We start from the raw sequence: 21,704 nt of genomic DNA on the forward strand, positions 1-21,704 counted from the left end.
GGGTGTGGCTGATATGGTAATGCATTTTTTTTTCATATATTTTTTCTAGACACAATAAATTACCTCTGGACCAAAAATGGTAAAAAGTTCTTGTTCCGTTCACTCACAGTTTCTGTTGAAAGTCGGGTCTATTTTCGATGATAATGAAAAATATTCCCTCCCCTATTAGATGTAATAATTAATTTAGACATTTGCTAAACTGACATCACACCTTAATTTTGGAATAAACTTGCAAGTAAGCCAGATACTAAAAAGTTTTGATAACAATTTTAACAATTTCACAGGCCTACAGTCTTCAAAATTAATTGATAAGGGTTGGAAACACCAAGTTATGATAAAAGTATGCTATTTTTTTTAATAAGAAACTAGTAATAGGATGGTAAAAATCTTAAACTACTATCTCAATCCAACAATTTTTATTAGAAAACTTCCTCAGAAACTTTTTAACTCTACGGTATTTTGATCCAACTTTTAAAACTTTCGTCTATATCTTCCTGAAAATGTGATTTTTTGCTCCGATCTTCCAGCTTCCTGAATATTTCTAACCTATCATATAGTGTCAAAAAATCATAAATTTACAAAATAATTTTTTTCAGGGATGTCCTTGAAAGTAACCCCTATAAAATTCTTAAGAAATTCCAAAATAATAAGTGACCTAAAATGATCTAAATTATTAGCCTAATTTCCTATTTCAAAAACGATTCTGAAAAAAAAAAATGTTAAACTTTTCCATAGCTGGTACTAAAAGATAAAATGAGGAATATTTATTTTTAAGCTACCAGTACAAATAAAACCTAATAACAAATATATGATGTGGATTTATTTTAGCTGTGTAGGAAAAAAAAAAAAAATATCATGGTCCGCATTCTGCATGAGCACCAATAAATTTGTTATCGGAAATAAATTCTGGGCATTTTTGAGAATTATTCATTTATTTTGCAAGATGTGGCTTAAAGATTCCACTGGAATAAAAATCAAGCTACATTGCATCCATTCATCTGCTACTATAGAAATATAAGTGACCGTGAGCATATTAATTTGTAATAATATCTGGAAAAAAAAAATTGTTAATTGCTTTAAAAGTAAGAATGGTCATGGTATGGGAAATCAATTTTATGTTAAATTTAAATGCAAAACTCATCTCTCAATCTGCATGCTAAAATAATTATTGTTTTGGTTATGAAGGTCAGGTTATTATAATTTTTTATAAGTTTCCCATTAGTTTTTGATTTTGATGGTGATTAAAACCTAAAGTTATTCTCCAAAAGAAAACATATTTTTACAAAAGAAAAAGTTATAATGAAAATGTTTACGAAAATTCTAAAACTTTGAAATTTAGCTATATTTTTGATTTTTCGTATCTTTCTTCATAACTTTTTTTTCACGTGTGAAAATACATTTTTTTTTCTTTTGAAGATTATTTTAGACTTTAATCTTTCGAACACAATCAAAAACTACTCGGAGGCTTATAAAAGAAATTATGATAAGCCGGCTGTCATAACTGCACCCCATCAGTTTTTAGCGGCTAGGACGCATTTTGTCAACTTTGCCATTTGTTTTGTCTTTCCACGAAAGATAAGCGAACACAATAAAAATGCCAGAATTATATTCACTAAATTAACTATTAAAAACCCTGTTACATCCACATCGCATATACTTTTTATCTTTAGTTAATTTTATTAAATTTCATTATTCGTATTGCCATCAGGACTTAAGGTTAGGAGGAAAGGGACGTGGTTTTACTGATTTTATGAAGTTTTATCAGTAACATTAACACGGCCAAGATTAAACAAACTTGGTAATATGTTCTTTTTCACATCTTTTGCCTTGTCATAGAGGACAAAAGCATAAAATAAATAAATTATAAAATTATAAAAAAGGCACGTTTTATATTCTATGTTTGATTTAATTGACAGTAAAGTTGATATTATTTTTCTTGAAAAACATTTTTTCTATAAACTTGTAAATAAACTGCATTTTCTAAAGGTTAAGAACGAATTTTCACGAAGTTTCAATTTCTGTTTTGTTTATTTTATGCAAGTAAATTAAATTTACACCTTATTTTGATGTTATTATGATCTAGAGTTTATTTTTACTAATAGTTTAAAAACAATAAATATTTATCAGTACCAGCAGTAGAAAATTAAGTTTAAAATGATATTAAAAGAATTGTTTTTGGAATCAGAAATTAAGTTCAAATTTTTCTGATTCCAATACCACAAAAAGTTCCGATTTTTTTCGATTCCCGATTCCGATTAATCGTCCCAACACTAGTATTGATGTCGGATATATTATTTGCCTCCCCTCCTCCATGATTAAATTTGTTGATTTGACACGGAATGCACCATTTTTCTTAAAATCACAAGATTTCTTGGCTTGACCATATTTCTTAAAACCACTGCACATCAACAAAATGTAAATAACTGCTAATTTTTGTTGATATATGATCCTTATTCTTAGAAAATTAGAGAACAAAGGATATAAAATTGTTTCAATTTCTTGTGTTTTGCAGTCCTGGTTTATACACGTTTTTAAAATTCTGGGTCAAGTTGACCCACTCCCTTCCCCAATGTTCCACTGCACTCTAGAAAAAAACATGTGGTCTTACAAGGGTTAAGAAACAAATCCTAGATGACCTTATTGGCCCCCGTGAAAATGGTACCACAAAGCCCCAAATACTCATACCTACACTACAAACCGTCCTTAAACTACATTTCTAAAGTACTTGAGAATTTTGATTAAGAAACTTTAGGAACTATGTTTGTGTGAAAAATTAAGAAACCAACTTACAATTCTTATAAAAAATGAAGAAACCAACTTACAATTCTTATAAAAAATGAAGAAACCAACTTACAATTCTTATAAAAAATGAAGAAACCAACTTACAATTCTTATAAAAAATGAAGAAACCAACTTACAATTCTTATAAAAAATTAAGAAACCAATTTACAATTCTTATAAAAAATGAAGAAACCAACTTACAATTCTTATAAAAAATGAAGAAACCAACTTACAATTCTTATAAAAAATGAAGAAACCAACTTACAATTCTTATAAAAAATGAAGAAACCAACTTACAATTCTTATAAAAAATGAAGAAACCAACTTACAATTCTTATAAAAAATGAAGAAACCAACTTACAATTCTTATAAAAAATGAAGAAACCAACTTACAATTCTTATAAAAAATGAAGAAACCAACTTACAATTCTTATAAAAAATGAAGAAACCAACTTACAATTCTTATAAAAAATGAAGAAACCAACTTACAATTCTTATAAAAAATGAAGAAACCAACTTACAATTCTTATAAAAAATGAAGAAACCAACTTATTCTTATAAAAAATGAAGAAACCAACTTACAATTCTTATAAAAAATGAAGAAACCAACTTACAATTCTTATAAAAAATGAAGAAACCAACTTACAATTCTTATAAAAAATGAAGAAACCAACTTACAATTCTTATAAAAAATGAAGAAACCAACTTACAATTCTTATAAAAAATGAAGAAACCAACTTACAATTCTTATAAAAAATGAAGAAACCAACTTACAATTCTTATAAAAAATGAAGAAACCAACTTACAATTCTTATAAAAAATGAAGAAACCAACTTACAATTCTTATAAAAAATGAAGAAACCAACTTACAATTCTTATAAAAAATGAAGAAACCAACTTACAATTCTTATAAAAAATGAAGAAACCAACTTACAATTCTTATAAAAAATGAAGAAACCAACTTACAATTCTTATAAAAAATGAAGAAACCAACTTACAATTCTTATAAAAAATGAAGAAACCAACTTGCAATTCTTATAAAAAATGAAGAAACCAACTTACAATTCTTATAAAAAATTAAGAAACCAACTTACAATTCTTATAAAAAATTAAGAAACCAACTTACAATTCTTATAAAAAATGAAGAAACCAACTTGCAATTCTTATAAAAAATGAAGAAACCAACTTACAATTCTTATAAAAAATGAAGAAACCAACTTACAATTCTTATAAAAAATGAAGAAACCAACTTACAATTCTTATAAAAAATGAAGAAACCAACTTACAATTCTTATAAAAAATTAAGAAACCAACTTGCAATTCTTATAAAAAATGAAGAAACCAACTTGCAATTCTTATAAAAAATGAAGAAACCAACTTGCAATTCTTATAAAAAATGAAGAAACCAACTTACAATTCTTATAAAAAATGAAGAAACCAACTTACAATTCTTATAAAAAATGAAGAAACCAACTTACAATTCTTATAAAAAATGAAGAAACCAACTTGCAATTCTTATAAAAAATGAAGAAACCAACTTGCAATTCTTATAAAAAAAGAAGAAACCAACTTACAATTCTTATAAAAAATTAAGAAACCAACTTACAATTCTTATAAAAAAAAATGTAGGTAACTAGGTTCTAATTTCTGTTTCACCTTTCTTCAGAAAACCAGATGACTTACGAAGCCTGCTCCATTGGTGTTCAACTCAATTTGAAGTGTCACAAGTTTGACTATAATTGGTCCAAGGGACTTGAGAATTTATCGGACTTGGAGCAAGAAATTGTTGAGACATTGTTGTGGAGAGCTGGACTGAAAGGAAATGAAGGTGAATTATCAACCATTTGCTTCCATCACAAACAATATTTTGGAAATGTATTTGAGCGTAAAGCAAAGGCCACAAAGAAGTGTTGTGGTGGAGTTTTACAACACAAAAGTAAAGTCAAAGGCGAACGACCGATATCTTTGCAGATGGCAAAAAATCTAGAGGCAAGACCATATAATGTAATGCCAGGTCATTTTCTTTGTCGTCAGTGCACAAAGAAATATAAGAGTCTGATAGTTGATGACACAATGGATCCAGACTACAAACCTGTGAGTTCTATGGAAACTCCACAAAAAACATTGAATACGACACTGGTGTCCATGGATGTTTCCCCTGTTGTTCTCCACAGTGTTGCTTCTCATAGCCGTATTCATAGCGCCAAAAGAAAGTTAGAACAAGTTGTTGAAACACTCAAAAGTGACATGTCGATGGTGTACAAAGTTGGCATTGACGAACTGACTGTGTCAGAATTAATGCCCAGTGAAACAGACATCAAAGAAAAAGCAGCAGAACTGGATCAATTACATTATCAGATGAAAGAGAAGTTAAAGAGTGCTTCAACTCCTGATCAAATTCAAATCCTGACACTAGCTCCTGATTCCTGGTCTCGTAAATACACCTTCAAATTCTTCAAGGTGTCTGAGTATGTTGTTCGAACTGCCAGAGAATTGAAAAGGGCCAATGGTATTTTATCAAAACCTAACTCTAAAAAAGGAAAACGAATTCCCCCCGGAGACACTCGACCTGATAATAAAAATGTATGAGAATGATGAATACAGCCACCAAATGCCAGGAAAAAAGGACTTTGTTAGTATAACAAAAGGCATTCACAAACAAAAACGCTTGATTCTATGTAATTTGCATGAACTGTATGTTGCTTTTAAACAGAAGTATCCTGATATCAAAGTGGGGTTTTCCAAATTTGCGGAGATGCGTCCAAAGTGGTGTTTTAGCTGGATCTATGGGTACACATTCTGTTTGTGTCTGTGGCATACATCAGAATGCAAAACTTCTTGTTGATGCCATAAAATGGAACGTTACTTACAAAGATTTGATTTCAAATTTAGTTTGTGATTCTTCTAACAAGGAGTGTATGATGCATCACTGTGAAAACTGCCCTGGTAGGGAAGAATTGCAGAAATTCTTGGATGAGGAACTGTATGATATGAACCCCGATGACGAATTTCATTTTAGTCAATGGGACACAAGCGGCCATGCAACATTAAGTATCCGTACAACAACATACGCAGAATATAAAGATCTATTGATTGACACCATTGATAATCTTACTAGACACTCATATCTAACAAAATGCCAAGCTGGATACTTGAATCAAAAGAAAGAGAATCTTAGTTCCAATGAGGTACTTGTTTTGGGAGACTTTGCAGAAAACTTTAAATTTTTAATACAAGACGAAATTCAAAGTTGGAGCAAGTAATATTGTACCCTACACCCAGTAGTGATTTACTACCGAGATTCTGATCAGCATCTAAAGCATATTTCATTGTTTTATTTCTGATGACAACACCCATGACACTGCATTTGTGTATCAAACTCAGACACAGACTGTTGACTTAATCTGGACCTTATTACCGCATGTGAACAAAATGATTTACTTCAGTGATGGCTGTGGGGCTCAATATAAAAACTTGCATAAGGAGGACTTTGGTATTGAAGGTGAGTGGGTTTTCTTTACCACCAGTCATGGAAAATCCCCTTGTGATGGAATTGGTGGTTCAGTAAAACGCCATGTGGCTAAGCGGTCGCTCCAACGCCCTCTAAATAATCAAATCCTTGATTATAAAGCCATACTTGCTGTCTGCCAGGAGATGTCTGCTATCCGTTTCTTTGCCATCAGTAAGGAAACCATGAAGGAGGTGAGAAAGTCGCTTGAAGCAAGTTTTTCCAGGGGAGATACAGTGCCAGGAACCAGAGCTAGTCACCATTTTGTACCATTGTCAACATCACAAATTGGCCATAAGTTATGCAGTGAGGATGAACTATATATTGATATTCATGACTTCAACTTGCCATCAATTCTTTATATCTCTGACATCACACCAATGCAATATATAACCTGTATTTATAACTCTTTCTGGTGGGTTGGTATCGTGAATGAAATAAATGCAGAGGAAGGTGATGTAACTGTCAAGTTCATGCATCCCCATGGACCATGCAAGACGTTCAGTTGGCCACAGATTGATGATACATGGTTTGTTCCCATCAAGAAAATTCTTTGTGTTGTATCCCCAACAACATGTACTGGAAGGACATACACAATAACTGACCAAGAATATCAAAAAACCATTTCTGCATTTCAGTGGCATAAAGAACATGTAAATGTTGAATGCTGACTTTGGTTGAGAAATCCACTATTTTTGAATACCATTTCACTGCAACTATTTTAACTTTATTTTTACATATTAAACCTTTTTTAATGGACGCCTGTTTGAAGATAAAATTTATGGAATTTAGCATGAATGGCCACTCCCCTGACTTAACATATCGAAACTAGTTGTGTCCCATTAGGATACTTCTCATGGAATAGTTCAAGTTCATTTTTTTAGTATGTTCGCTCAGAGAGGGGCCTAGCTAAAACAAACAGCCCTTATCAAAATTGACATTTTTTGCATAAGAAAAGTAACAAGGGGAGGAGTCAAAAAGGCAGAAAATGAGTGTACATAGTTTTTAAATGATCTCAAGACTTTTGAAAAAGGTTTTACTTTCAACAGACAATGTGAATGAACAAAAAAACTTTGAACCATTTTTGATCGAGACACAATTTAATGTGAGAGATAAATGTGTGGAGAAAGCCTTTCTTAGAAGTACTTTTATTGTAAATATCTGATTGTATTGAGCCTGTTTACTTTTAACATCAGACTTACTTGCAAGTTTATTCCAAAATTAAGGTGTGATGTCAGTTTAGCAAATGTCTAAATTAATTATTACATCTAATAGGGGAGGGAATATTTTTCATTATCATCGAAAATAGACCCGACTTTCAACAGAAACTGTGAGTGAACGGAACAAGAACTTTTTACCATTTTTGGTCCAGAGGTAATTTGTGTCTAGAAAAAATATATGAAAAAAAAAATGCATTACCATATCAGCCACACCCTTTTTTATTGGATTTTGGGGCATGTGGGTAAAAAATCCCAAAACCCTTAATATCTCTATAAGGGTTCACTTTTTAGCAAATCTGGTGCCATTTTTGGATTCCTTGGGTCAATATACTTACCTGTGCAAATTTTCAGAGCCACACGATCTTTCAATCAGAAAATATTCAAAGAAATGACATTACAAAATTTATCCCGGGCGCCACATTATGCAGCAAAAACGAAAACAAAAATGCTCTAAATCGGAAACCGCTTGGAATTAGATGCTCAAATTTTCAGGATTTCTTAATTTCTATATTGTCTACCTGCACTGCAAATTACAGCCAAATCTGAGGGTATGGTTGTCAAAATCCCATATTTCTGGATGATTTGACATGGAATAACCCGGTTACACCCTTTGTAACTGATTCATAAACTAATAGCCCAAACATTAAATTCCCATCCATCGATTAGAAAAATATTGAACTCTCCCTACAACATTCCTGCTATTCTGATTGGCTTACATCAGACCAAACCTTTATTCCAGATTACAATTTTGTAAACTAAAACGAACGCACAAACCGTTATCCAACATGGCATCTACCAATACAGGAAGCCAACATTTTACATGAAAGAAAGTGATTACTGAACAGCATGGAGGTATTTGCTTCTCACACCCTCTCTCCTTGTCTCTCTCACTCTCTAAACACATTTAGAGAGACAGAGATAGAGAGATAGACAGTCAGAGCGAGTGTTATGTTTTGTTTACATTCGAACACTGTACCGAAACGAGAGAGAGATATATATATAAAATCATTGTAACGGCAGAGTGAGAGAAAGAAAAACAGACAGAGAGAGAGATATTACATTATCGTCATCGATTGACCTCGTTTCATTTGCATGTCCCCGTTATTTGGTTTAAATAGAAAAAAATATGGTGTTATTGCGATGCCGTCATGGTGGAGCAGTGGATATTGGGTCTGTCGCAATCTATGGGGTTCACGTCCCCCCTCTCCCCGTAACGGATTGATTTTTTTATTTTTTTTCGAAGGAAGGGGTTTAAAGTTTTAACATTTTAACAGGGTTGCGCCTTGTAATAAATATCTATAACATTTCCTGTTTTTTTTCTCCATTTTTCTCAGTTATTTTTATTATCGAATTTAAAACAGTTTTGTTTTTTCACCCTTTTTTATTTATATATATTTTTTTTTAGTATCGAAATGAAACAAACCTTCATTGGTTTTGGGGGTGTTTTCTTTTATTTGTTTTTTTGGGTTTATTTGTATTTTTTATTTTGGTTTTATTTTTTTTAATTACGGTTTTAAGTGAAATAATTGAAACCAAGTACTGCAGTAATTAATAAAAAAAAAAAATAAATGATTATTACACAAAAGAAGTTTTGTTCCATTTCCTTAGGATATGATTCCAGGTTTTCATTCTTATATAAATTTCTACTTCTTAAGAAAGAGTACCACAGATTCAACGGCTAAATTGATTTTTTTTTCCCCCTCTCTCCACCCGGGATGCCTGCTGTGTTCTGATAGCTATTCTTACCATGAGGAGTTGGGGGTGTCTATTCCGAAAGCCGTTTGGGAGTTGGGCAACAGCAACAACAACTGTACTTTAAATTTTTTTCGAGGTGGTGGGGCATACTTCCACTGGGCTATGCTAGTATGAAATAAAAACTCTTCTCACATAAACATGTTTCCAATCATTCTTTATATATTTTTATGGGCATGTGCTTTAGGAATATGTGAAGATTGGCCGACTGAAAAAAAAAAAAAATGCAATGTTCCAAATATCTCATGGTGAACTTGGAAAGAGTATCACCAATACTGAGAAAGATTTTAATCTTTTTGTTTTGACCATTTTCATTATGTATTCCGCTTTGATAACTACATGAATTCCTTACATTTTGTTCATATATTACAAATTAATGGAGATTTGATATCTGCATGGCCCAAGCCGAGACTAAAGTATTACAATCTTTTAATTCTCACAATATGATGACGGATGATTCTGTAGTATCAGTTCTGTTTTCATAGGGAAGTATTCCCTCTGTTGTAACCGCCTCCTTTCAGGAGAGTAGTGTAGTATGTGTGCATCCATTATGATACTATTCTCCCAGGCATTACCGCCTTTAGAGATATAGTGTATGTTCTTTCATGATACAAGGTGCCTTCAATAAGTTTCCAGATTTTTTGTATGGGCGCTTTTCTTGATATTACACACATAAAACTCTAATCCTCTTTGAAGTAATCTCCTTCAGCTGCAATGCATTTGTTGAATTGTTCCAACAACCTCTGGAAGGTCCCGTGGAAGTCCTCTTGTCTGTCAGTGACTCTTGTCACAGCCTCCTCAATTGTCTCATAATGATAGCCTCTTGAGCTTAGGAAATAACCAAAAGTCACAGGGAGCAAGGTCTGAACTACAGGGAGGGTGAGGAACTGTCTTGATGCCCATCTTAGTCAAATAGTCTGTGACAAGGATGAAGCACTCTTGGGACAAACTTTGTGCAAATCTTCTGCATTTTCAGTTTCTTGTGAATAATTGTGTATACAGTTCCCACACTGACATCAAACTGTGCATTTATTGTCTATAGATACACGACTGTCCTTATCCATGAAATTATCTATTTGGCCAATCAACTATAGTGTTCTGACTTCCTTACTCTTCCACATTTCTCATCCCTCATAGACTCCCTGCCTTCTTTGAATCTCTTATGCCACTCAAAAACTGATGCTCGATTCATGCAAGATGGTCCAAAAATCATTCCATACGTTTCTGTAGCATTTTTTTTTCAAGTTTGAAACAGAATTTTATTGCATATCAATCTTAAGTGTCCTCACATCCAGATTGCGTTTTTGAAATTCACCAACTGTGACAATCGGGCTTTGGTAGGGTGCATTCCAATTCCTACTGTAGCTGTTCATTTGAACCTGAAATCATAAAAATGTCATCCCATAAGATGTATAGCAATAACATACTGAGTTTTCAAAAGTCTACAAAAATTTTAAATGCCTGTACAAAAAAAAAATCTGGAAACTCATGGAAGGCACCTCGTATATACTAGCAAAACTGTGTAACATTCACTTTTCAGAGCTTTGTTTTGCTTGTTTTTTTCCCCTAATGAATCACCATTTATTAAGGCCTGAGGGGCGACAAGGATAAGGATTAAAGAAATGGTCAGTTAAATGAGTCACCACCATGAAATAATCAGAAACAACTGGTAGAGTTGGCAGAAGATTTCTTAAGAGGAATTGATTATTCAAAAGGACAGCTCGTTTTGTTTGAAGTAGACTTGTGGTATCTTGTTTCACAGATCAAATGTTCTAAGAATAAATAATATATAGTATTAACTATACTGACCTGCAGTTGCTCAGGATCTATTATGTTCAGTTCGTTTGTAAATATTTCCATGCCCTATCACCACATCTTTTTGTGTTGTGTTCAGTATTTGAAAAGCAAATAAGGAATGCACGGTGACTTATATTTAAGTTGTTTATTTACGAAATACTGAACCAGATTAACTGTTTAAAAAATTTTGGTAAAATAAGTTTATTTATGAATGTGATGAATGGAGAATTTCTGAAGGGGGACTTAATAAATTGGAAATGAGTCTACACTTTTTGTCTGGGCTTTGGTAACATTCACATATTAAAAACCGTAAGAGTCTTTTGGCTAAGAACAAAGTTTAGTATCTTTTCTGATACTACACTTCATCTTTTCTGTCTGCTGTCAGTGAAAGAAAAAAATCCTTCTAGATTAAGGTAATTTCAATTTTAGTCCTACTCCAGAGAGCTCTCCTTTTAGAAAGCTGGATTTTCTGCATGTTAAGATAGTAAATAAGAACTGCTAGGAACAAAATGTAGAATCTGTTCTGGTGTAACTTGTGAACTTTTGTCCTCAACAGCGTCTTTTTTGTACTGAGGAATTTTAATTTTTGTTCCAATCCAAAGCCCTCTTTTTGAGGGAACTGTATTTTCTCCAAATTAAAAACTTACATGGTGTCTAACTTTGCGTTCATGAGGAAGCAATTAAATAGTAACTTCAGTACCCAATCTGTCATTTTCTTTCTCTTGGTATGTGTATGCTAGCGTCATTTCTAAATCTTTCCATACATATCAACTCGTCTCGTAACAGCTTGTTGCATAGTCAACGTTGCAGTGTTCTGTCATTGTCTGAAATCGATAGCGGCCATTACATATTTCCTGCCAGCTGTCCTGGAAGCCTCATTTTTCGTAAGCTGCATCTTGTCCACACACATAAAAACGCCACTCTTCTTTTGACTTAATATGCCTTCAAATACAGTTGTTCTCCGATAAATCTCATTGAGTGTAAAGAAGACACTCAAGTTTCACACAGGGGGGAAAAAAGTAACTGGAGACAAAAATGAATCTAAAAGACATCAGTAGATCATTTAACAATTTTGATCCAACAAGGTTAGTATAACCATTTGAAGTGTGTGTGTGTGTGTGTAATATATATATATATATATATCTCCTGACGAATCCTCACAAAGATGAAATGCGGAAAATTTTGTGTAACTTAGTTGATATATTTTCAAAACTTATATATATAGTATGTAATGTGTGTTTATATATATATATATATTATATATATATATATAATCTCATTCATTTATAAAACTCCTGTCTGTCTTCATTTTTTTTTTTTTTTTTTCAAACTCTTTCTCCTCTGAGACAAGAGATCACAAAGTAGCATGAGGTAGCTTAAATGATTGCATTTTTTTATTCACCATTTTTTTTTTTTTTTTTTTTTTTTTTTTTAAATAATTGCTAAGGGATCAAAAACAGAATAGTTGCTAAAGAGTCAAAATTGGAAGAAATTATAACTTGGAAACATAAGTGAATTAAAACTGTTCTTCTATGCATCAGCAAATATACCTACATTTGTGTGTTAATTTATTTTCAGTTATTTCTTATCTGACTGACAATGGCTCATGTGGTAACGTCTCAGACTGAAATGCTACAAATTTTGCTTTAAGTTTCAATTCTAGCTGATGGCACACCAGTCATACCCTTTTTTTTTTTACTCCTGAAATCATGACTATACTTTGGATATCATGAAATAATTGCTGCAGAATTGATTCTCTAATAATGCATACGAAATCTAGATAAATTAAAATATCTTATTTAAGTGTATTTTATGACCGGGCAACATCAACCCCACCTCTGCTAGTGTATATGTATATGTATATAAGTTCAAATATATTGACAACATGAACCAAAATCCAATATTTTTTAAAAAGCACTCTATATAAGAATATAAAATTATACAGACATTATATAGGGAATTTTTTATAATATATCATTTATATCCAATAATTCTGATTCTTTTTTTGTGCATTATTTTGTTTGGGCATCTGTATAGTTAATTATGAATTTTACATAACTTTCTCTTACCTGATGAGATACATACAAAACTACACACACACACATATATATATATATATATATATACACACATTTTCTATGAAATTATTTTCAATTCTTTTCATGCAGTATGTTGTATATCTATTTTTACATGGTGGCACACTATTGAGCTCTTTAAATTTCATCACACATATCACAAAAAATCAATATTAGAATGAATAACAACACTTATGAATGTTTATTAAAAACTCCAAATATCTAACAAGTAAAAACAAAAAAATATTAAAATATATAATCATCAATTCCACATAAATAATAATATGTGAGCTAATATTAATACAAACAACTCTGGTTATACCGATATGAAATTTCTTTTCCACTTAACTCTTTGTGGCACACCAATGTAACATGTTCCAGTGATTGAGAACCAGTTGTATATGCGTAATAAATATAAAGCTATTATATCAGGGATGTGAATTCTGCTTTTTAGCTGATTTCTGCCAAATCGTATTACGTCTTTACTTTTTCATTGCTATTTGGCTAGATTTTATTTTTCTTTCTCTTCCTTTCTCATTTTATCCTTTTCTTTTCCTATTTCTTTCTTTCTTCCTCTTAACTTTTAAAAATGAAACCCTCCATTCTCTCATGTATTACATAATTAGAAAAAAATTCATTAATATTTTTTCTCTCTTCTAAATGAATATCCCAATTATATTTATGTCAAAATGACTCTTACCTCAACAATGGAATATATCAAATAATATCATGATCATCTTTTTTGTTGTTTTTCTCCAAATTACGGTTAGATTAATTGCTGGTTGGAAGACAGGCAGTTTAAAAAAATTCTTTGTAATACTTTTTTGTTTTTAAATAAGTAGAAAACCTTATAACCTACTGACTTATAATATCATGTCTAAAAGCATTTTTTATAAACTTGGATGCAACGCTATTTGCATGCAGTCTATACTCTTATAAATTTGGGGTTTTTGGTGTATTGATATTCGTATTATTAACCCTGTTTTTCTATTTATGTAAAAAGAAAATACAACTTTCTTCTATTCAATTTCATGACCCATAGTTTGTGAAATTGAATTCACTAGCAAAAGATTTAGCTAATTTGCATATCTTTTAAACATTCTTTTTTTTCTTAGTTTTTTTCTGTTTTCCTATGGGATGATCATCTTTTGTTAACTATTATGTGTAATTATATTCATGCAGATATTCTACATGATTTATATTTGTGTAATATTTGCATAAGAACGTTATAGTAAACACAAAACTTTCGCATATATGTATGTATACGTATATATTTTTGTTTAAAAAATTTTGCCTACCAAACTCCTAGAGTTTTTGGTCTACAGGCATGAAACTGCATAGATAAGGTATTTAAACTCATGCAAAACTTTACATTTGGGGGTTTAGCCCGGTAAATCTGTACAAAAAGTGTGAAAATTAAAAAAAAAAAAACAATGAAATTTGCCAGGTAAAGGTTGAACGTTAGCATGACGACTATGCATGCATAACGTAATAGCTATTAGTTCACGTTTTAATTTTTAGCCTTGCAGCAAACATGTCTTCATAGCTCACTCATTAACAGCAAAAGCAAAAATAAATCGTAAGCTAAACGTTTTGGTTTCAATTCTCGGTGGTGGTGCACAAGTCATTTTTTTTTTTCTTTTAACTTTTTAAATCATTACTACATATAGGGGGTCCAATATAATCTCTCTATATAGAAAATCTTTTTTTGCTGGGCTTCTCCGGGGGTGGGGGTGGGTACAATTTTTTAAAGAACTTTTTATATACTGCCTAGATTGTAATATCTACAATTTGCGAACGCACAACATGTCTAGATTTCTTTTGATCGACTTTTATAAAATTCGCGCTATTCTGTTGTGTGTTTGTTTGGCTTTTTAATATAAATAAAGTGAAACTTATTGAAACGATGTTTCTTCCTCGGCTTTTCCACTGAGGATGTCCAGAAAGCAAATCAGCTTTGATCAATGCGGTGAAAACCGTCATATCAGTTTTATTCGGACACTCCTCTTTTTTATGGGGAGCTGGTTTCCCCTAACAACTTGGGGAAACCAAAAAAACTGCCTTGCAGCAAAAGTTAAGTATGGGATTTCATTTCCCCTATCGCGTAATGTTTGACCTCGTTAAATTTATGCACATGTCATGTAACTTCTTAATTGTTTAATTTCACTCAATTCTCTGCCTGCGTAACGTGGCGGTAAGTTATCAGGCTATTGACCTCAAGGGTTCGTACCTGCCTACCTACCTACAAGAACTTTTTTTTCTTTTACACCTCCAAACACCCGGGAAATGCCTGGTACCCCTGCTAGTCTATTATATAAAAGGCAAAATGGGGGCGCGTGTTTGTATGTCTGCAAAAGGCTTCTCACGTCGGTTACATTCTAGGGAAAGTTACCTTACTTCCTATATCATAATATCTCTGATTTGCAAATGGACATCGTCTCTGTCTTTATTTTGATTGAGTTTTAAAAAATTCTCTCGTTTCCAGTGTTTGTTTGTCTTTCTCGTATAAATAAAGCAAAACTGATCAAAGCAAAGACATCCCTCTGGCCTTCCTGGCCGGGACGTTTTCAAGTTAATTAGGTTTGATCAATGTTGGGGAAACACTTATCAGACAATTGCTATTTGGATATTGCTGGAGTTCACCCTTTTTAGGGGGAGCTGGTTTTCCCCAACATCGTGCAGAAATAAATAAAACGGCAGAAAGTGGGAAGCTTAACTGGCCTCCAGCCAGACGTTCATTTCTGTGCGTGATTTTTAATTTAATTCCCAATTCATTTATTTTGCTATCCGCTATAGCGTAATGGTAAGCGAGAAAGTTAGTTCCATCCCACACCTCTCTAGCTTTTTTGTTGTCTTTCTTCACCCGATCAAAAGTTAATTAATCAACTCTTTTTTTTTTTTCACCGGCTTTTCCTTCTTCGCGTTACGGATTCCAGCCTACAAGCACCTGGGCAACGCTGGGCACCTCTGCTAGTCTAATATATAAAAGGTAAAATGTGTGCGTGCGTGTTTATGTCTCGCAAAAACTTTCGATAGAGGTGACGGATCCTGATGAAATCAGTATCGTTTTAAAGCTTCTTCCGTTGGATGACAAATACTGAAAAATTGGCCAAAAACATTAATTCCTTCACCCTAAACTTGGCCGTTTTTTTACAAGGAGGGGTTGTTTTTTTTTTCATTGATATTTTCGCAAGTCATCTTTTTTTTTTTCCGATTGACTAGGCTTAATTTCAATGCTCTCCATTTCCAGTTTGGCCATGGAGACATCGGCTAAGATGTTATGTTTTTTTTTTTTTTTCAGTTTTCCTCCTTCATGTTACGGGTTTGAGCCTGCTTGCCCCACTTTTTTATTTTTCTCTCTCCACCCAAACTGCCTACTGTTGTTTCACCCCCCCTCCGCTACTTCCAGTTTATTATTAAGGGGTTCCTTACTCCATCACTACCTCTTCACACCCGGGCAACGCCAGGTACCTCCGCTAGTATAATAAGTACGAAACCTTCATTCATCAAAATATCATATTTAAGCATATTTTCTTCTGGGCGTCCTGCTAGTAAAATAATAAATCTAGAAAATACATGTAACTATTTGTCAACTTTATTTTCAGTTGTCTCCCTTTAGTAGACTTTTTCGGATACAGAAGCCGTCTGATAGCATTTTAATTTTAAAGAACGTGATTTTATTAAAATGAATCCAGGGGTCTACTCCTGCCATGTAAAATATACATTTTTGAATTTTTGCTTTTGATTATTTAGAAATTAAGTAATAAACTATAAGATTATAATTTTCCTTTTTATTTTTTTTCATATTCATGAAAAGAGTTCTGATGTAATTTTTTTTTTTTTTTTTTTTTTTAATCTAGTCTCCTGCCCAATGGACAATCAATTCTTGACCATGCAGCACATTGTACAGTAAACTATGGCCATCTCTATTTATTAAAGGCTTGATTGACTAAATGTGATGTTTTCTCATGTCATGTATAATTAATCTACTCCATCTTTCAAGAAATGTTTAAATGTTTTTTGAAAACATATCAAAGATAAAACCAAAACCTTGACTACCTCCACCACATTTTCCATAATAAGCTAAACTGTTCCAACTGTCTTCATTTGCCATCTATTTTGTAACATATTTGATGGTTTGTGCATACAGTTCATTTCCCAGAGGGAGAATTGATTTGTGATATAATTTTGCTTACCTCTGTGGGTAGTACAACTGGTAATGATGAACAGCAGAGGACCTGGTCAACAATCATTCTGAGGAATTTGACCTCAGATGGTGGAATTGCAATTGGCTACCCATATTGTGTGACATTGCCCAGGATCGCTGTAGTTTTGTATGTAGTACAGGCCAGAGAAGAAGCCAGCTCAATCTGACCAGGGTGAATGCTGCAACAACAGCAACATTAACTACATTTTTTGCTTGTTTTTCATCGGGAAAAGTTATGACTTGTCGAATTAGAATGAGTGCTTTGTCAAAATTCTAGAGTAAATGTGGTATTGTTGTAGCTAATCTCTATTAATCCTTAACTGTGCATCGAACAGCTACCATGATACATAGTTCATTACACCATATCATGACAAAGGTTTAGATACATTGTTGCATCTCTGAAGGAATTTGTCCATTTGTCATGCTTCAGTTTTTAAGAAAAAAAATAATATGGATGGATCTTATCATTGTCATTTAAAAAAAATGTGTCTGTATTTTATAGACGTGTTATATATGTCCCTTTTTTTTTTTCTTTTTTTTTTTCCAGGTTTTTAATAGGGATGATTTTGTACGTGTTTGCCATCTTGGTGTTCCCACAGTTCATTCATGCTTTTACAAGCCCCACCATGGTGCAGACTGTGGCAAGCATGTCAGACTTCTGGATAGTTCGGCTTGTACTTAATCTGCTTGGATATGCTACTATATTTGTACCAGCTGCAATACTTATGAGGTATTTTAAAAGCATCAATTTCCAAGAAAAAGGAGGTGAGTTCATATCTAGATTCTTTGTCTACTCCCACCCCTTCGCCCATGACCCATTCACTCATCTAAATCCACAGATTATTTAACCTATAAGGTTGACAAAAGGAATCATTTGTCCTTTGTGAAATCATCCATTTTCAAACAAGATAACAAGCAAGCAAGATCCACAAGTTTTAGTAGTATGCTAGACCATCAAAGTCTAAACAATTAATTTAGTGTGTATATATATATATATATATATATATGTACATAGATAACATGTTCTATTTTACTGTTTAAATGGATGGCACTATCATTTTGTGACCTCCTCTATTTACAATAAAGGATCTTCCTAATATCTTGAGTTTTAATAGATGATGTCATTCAGTGTGTATGGTTACAATCTTTCACAATAAACACCCGTCTAGCTAAAATCACTGTCAGTAATTTCCCTCACTCTTTATCTGTGCCTAAATCAAAACGTAGATTCCATGAACAAAGCTTTATTCTGAGAAGTGCACGCCTGTGGAATTCTCTTCCGTTTACCTGTTCCCCATCTGACTACAACTTGGATGTCTTCAAGTCCAACATAAACAAATTCCTGATTAATCGCCCCCTTAAGACGCTTTATTAAATCTCCAGTACCAACTATTACTACGATATTATCCCATTGATTATTGTACACACAATAACCCTTATCCCCGAGTGGCTTCCGGGCCTTGATAAGTGGTGATCCCCCATGTAAAAAAAAAAAAACCTTCAAAATCCCCCCAAAAATGATCCAGTGTTTTAGTATACTACACTCTCTTTTTCTAGATAGTTTGTTTTACATATATACAAAAAATTTCTACATTAATAGCTCACAATACAAGCATTCACTAGTTGTCCAGATTTTCTATTTTAATGGATGTGGTCATAACATACCACACATTAAATTTTTGACTATGAATTTTTAAAAGTGTTAATGCTATAAAAAAAAATAATGGTACTTGTACAGTTTAGTCAAGACATTAAAAAATGAAAATATCGAAAAAAAAAAAAAAAAGGTTATATTGTACATATCCGTTTTGGACTGAAGATCTCCGAAAAAAAAATTTACTTAATTTAATCGAGGCATTTTTTTTTTTTTTTTTTTTTTTTTTTTTTTTATACAGTGGAAAAACACGTTTTTATAAGAGTGTGTTGAAGTCAGCCATCTTTGAATTTTTTGAACACGCCATGGGGAGATAACCCAATTTAAAATGCTGACACTCCCCTCCCCATCTTTAACACTAGCTTTTCTTCGTAAAAATCAAACCTTTTGCTCAGTATCATAACAAATTGTTTTTTTTTGCTGTAAAAAAAAATACTTGATGAAATTGAGTGATTTTTTTGGGGTGGGTTCCATAACGATATTTTTTTTTGATAATTTCATTTTTTAATGTCTTGATTAAACTGTACAAGTACCAAACAATTCATGAACTTTTAAAGTATTAATCATAAATTTTTTTTAGCCCAATCAGATTATTAGTTTACAAATTAGTTATTTAAATAAAGCTACTCTTACTAATTTTTAAAACAATAGAACAATCTGAATTTCATGTGTTCATCATTGTTTTCTGATGAGAATAATACCGTTCAAGCAAAGCATTAGGTTGATAAATGTTTATTGAACTCTGCTCTATCAAAAACAATGGTTAAGAGATGGTATACTGATTTCAAATGTAGTTTTACCGACATAAATAATTATAAATACTCAGGTCACCCAATTTCAGCAGTTATTCCAGAAAACTTGACTCCAAACTCCTTTTGGCTGATTGCAAATTGAAGTTGCATAAGATTACTGAGTACTTGAAGATGTCAGAAGGCAGTGTATTTGCCATTTTGCATGAACAGTTGTTGGGAAATTTGTGTTCAAAGTTAGTATATCGTTTTTTCAGTCAATCAAAAATATTGCATCAATGATTCAGAGCACTGTTTGCAACAAAAATGAGTTTTTACATTAATGTGAAACATGGATCCACCATTTCAGTGTGGAGTAAAATTGCTAAATTAGTTGAATGAATAAATTAGTTAAATGAATTGCAGTATCCAAAGTGACCAAAGATGCAAACCTCAAACTTAGTTTGAGCCTTTGAATTTTGGATTGCACAAAGTATTTACTTTGAGAAAGGAAGAGCCGACAGTAATGGATAGCATTATTGGTGAATTTGAAAGCAGAAATCAACAAAAAATGGCCACAAATGAATAAAAAAAAAGGTCTCTTTCACTAAGACAATGCGCTGTCATAAGTTGATCACAACACTGGCAAGACTACATGAATTGCATTTTGAATTGTTTCTGAACTCATTCTGTTCTCCAGATTTGCCCCCGTTGATTACTGGCTGTTTGCAGGCCTCAAAAGAATGGTCCAGAGAAAGAGATTTGACTTTAATGAATAAGTGATATTGAAAACTAAAACATATTTTTAGATTAAAGACAAATTGTTTTACAAAATGAATTATGAAAAGAACTGTTGGAATTAATCACTTTCTAGGGTGATTGACTATGTTGAATTTTGCATAAAAATTGTTTCATTGGTTAGAGTACTTGTGATGTGTCACTTGTGTTAATTCATCATTTATTCCTAAAGAATCTTCTGAATATCTTCCACCTCTCTTTTATTAACATCTTTGTAATGTCATCCAATGTGCATGGAATAAGCATATAAGATATACAGAGTTTTAGTAGTAGTAGTAGTAGTAATGTGTGTGTGTGTGTGTATATATATATATATATATATATATATATATATATATATATATATATATATATATATATTAGTGAGTGGATAACTGATACAATTACCGATTCTGTTATAAATTCCTACTGCCAAAACAATATATAACAACTATAAGAAAAAAATCTATAAAAATACCCCCCCCCCCTCCGGACAATCTACATAAGTAGGTGATCATTCCTACAAAATTTCAAATTCCTGTTTTGTAGCTTAAAAATAGTTAATGGACATACAGACATGTCTCTCTTATTAGTAAATAAACATTAATTTAACCGTAATTTTAGTGATATGCTTTTTTTTAATAGCTATATATATGTCACAATTATTTTGCATGTAAAATTAAGAAAGATGATTCAGTATATATTCATGTGATTTGAGTGAAGATGCAAAAGATGGCTATAGTGAGAGGAATACTGACCTCTGTTTTGTCTTGAGAGACAATGGATATCCTCCTGGAAGAGTGTGTGTAACCAGTGTCAGTGTGATTATACCATATGGTGAAGGAGAAAGATTATTAAAATTTAGTCTTGTCATGGACATGTTGGTTGCAGATACTGTTTTTAATGTATGAATTTGGGATAGCAATTGAATGAATTTTTTGTTACTAGATCTACTTCAGGAAGTGTTGAAGAACAGTGGAAGCTGCCGAAAGATATACTGTATAAGACCAAACTTGTCAGTGGAGGAAACGACTACCAAGACATAGTTACATAATGGAATGAGGAAGCTGAGAAGTGTATCAAACAAAGGTAGAAACGATGGAAGGAGTCAAAGTTAGTGAATAAGAATAGCTGGTGGGCTGGAAATAGTGGTAGATGACAGCAAGAAGAACAATATACAAAATCAAGAAGGTGGCTGAGCAAAT

At 32.3% G+C, this 21,704-nt stretch overlaps 1 protein-coding gene across 6 annotated transcripts in view; it reads left to right on the forward strand.

Moving 5' to 3' along the window:
* Nucleotides 1-21,704, forward strand: part of LOC145260542 (adenosine 3'-phospho 5'-phosphosulfate transporter 1-like) — a 114,816-nt gene that overhangs the window by 87,033 nt on the left and 6,079 nt on the right. For 5 of the 6 annotated variants that reach the window (XM_080118763.1, XM_080118760.1, XM_080118764.1 and 2 more), the window contains one exon: nt 17,888-18,105. In XM_080118763.1, coding sequence (XP_079974889.1) covers nt 17,901-18,105 — 205 coding nt within the window. In that variant the 5' untranslated portion in view covers nt 17,888-17,900. Of the gene's footprint in view, nt 1-11,852; nt 12,144-17,887; nt 18,106-21,704 lie in introns of those variants that run through there. The other variant, XM_080118759.1, reaches the window with a different exon arrangement.

Source organism: Euprymna scolopes, chromosome 36 (assembly GCF_053919585.1).
Source record: "Euprymna scolopes isolate OS-2025 chromosome 36, ASM5391958v1, whole genome shotgun sequence".
Taxonomy (NCBI): domain Eukaryota; kingdom Metazoa; phylum Mollusca; class Cephalopoda; order Sepiida; family Sepiolidae; genus Euprymna; species Euprymna scolopes.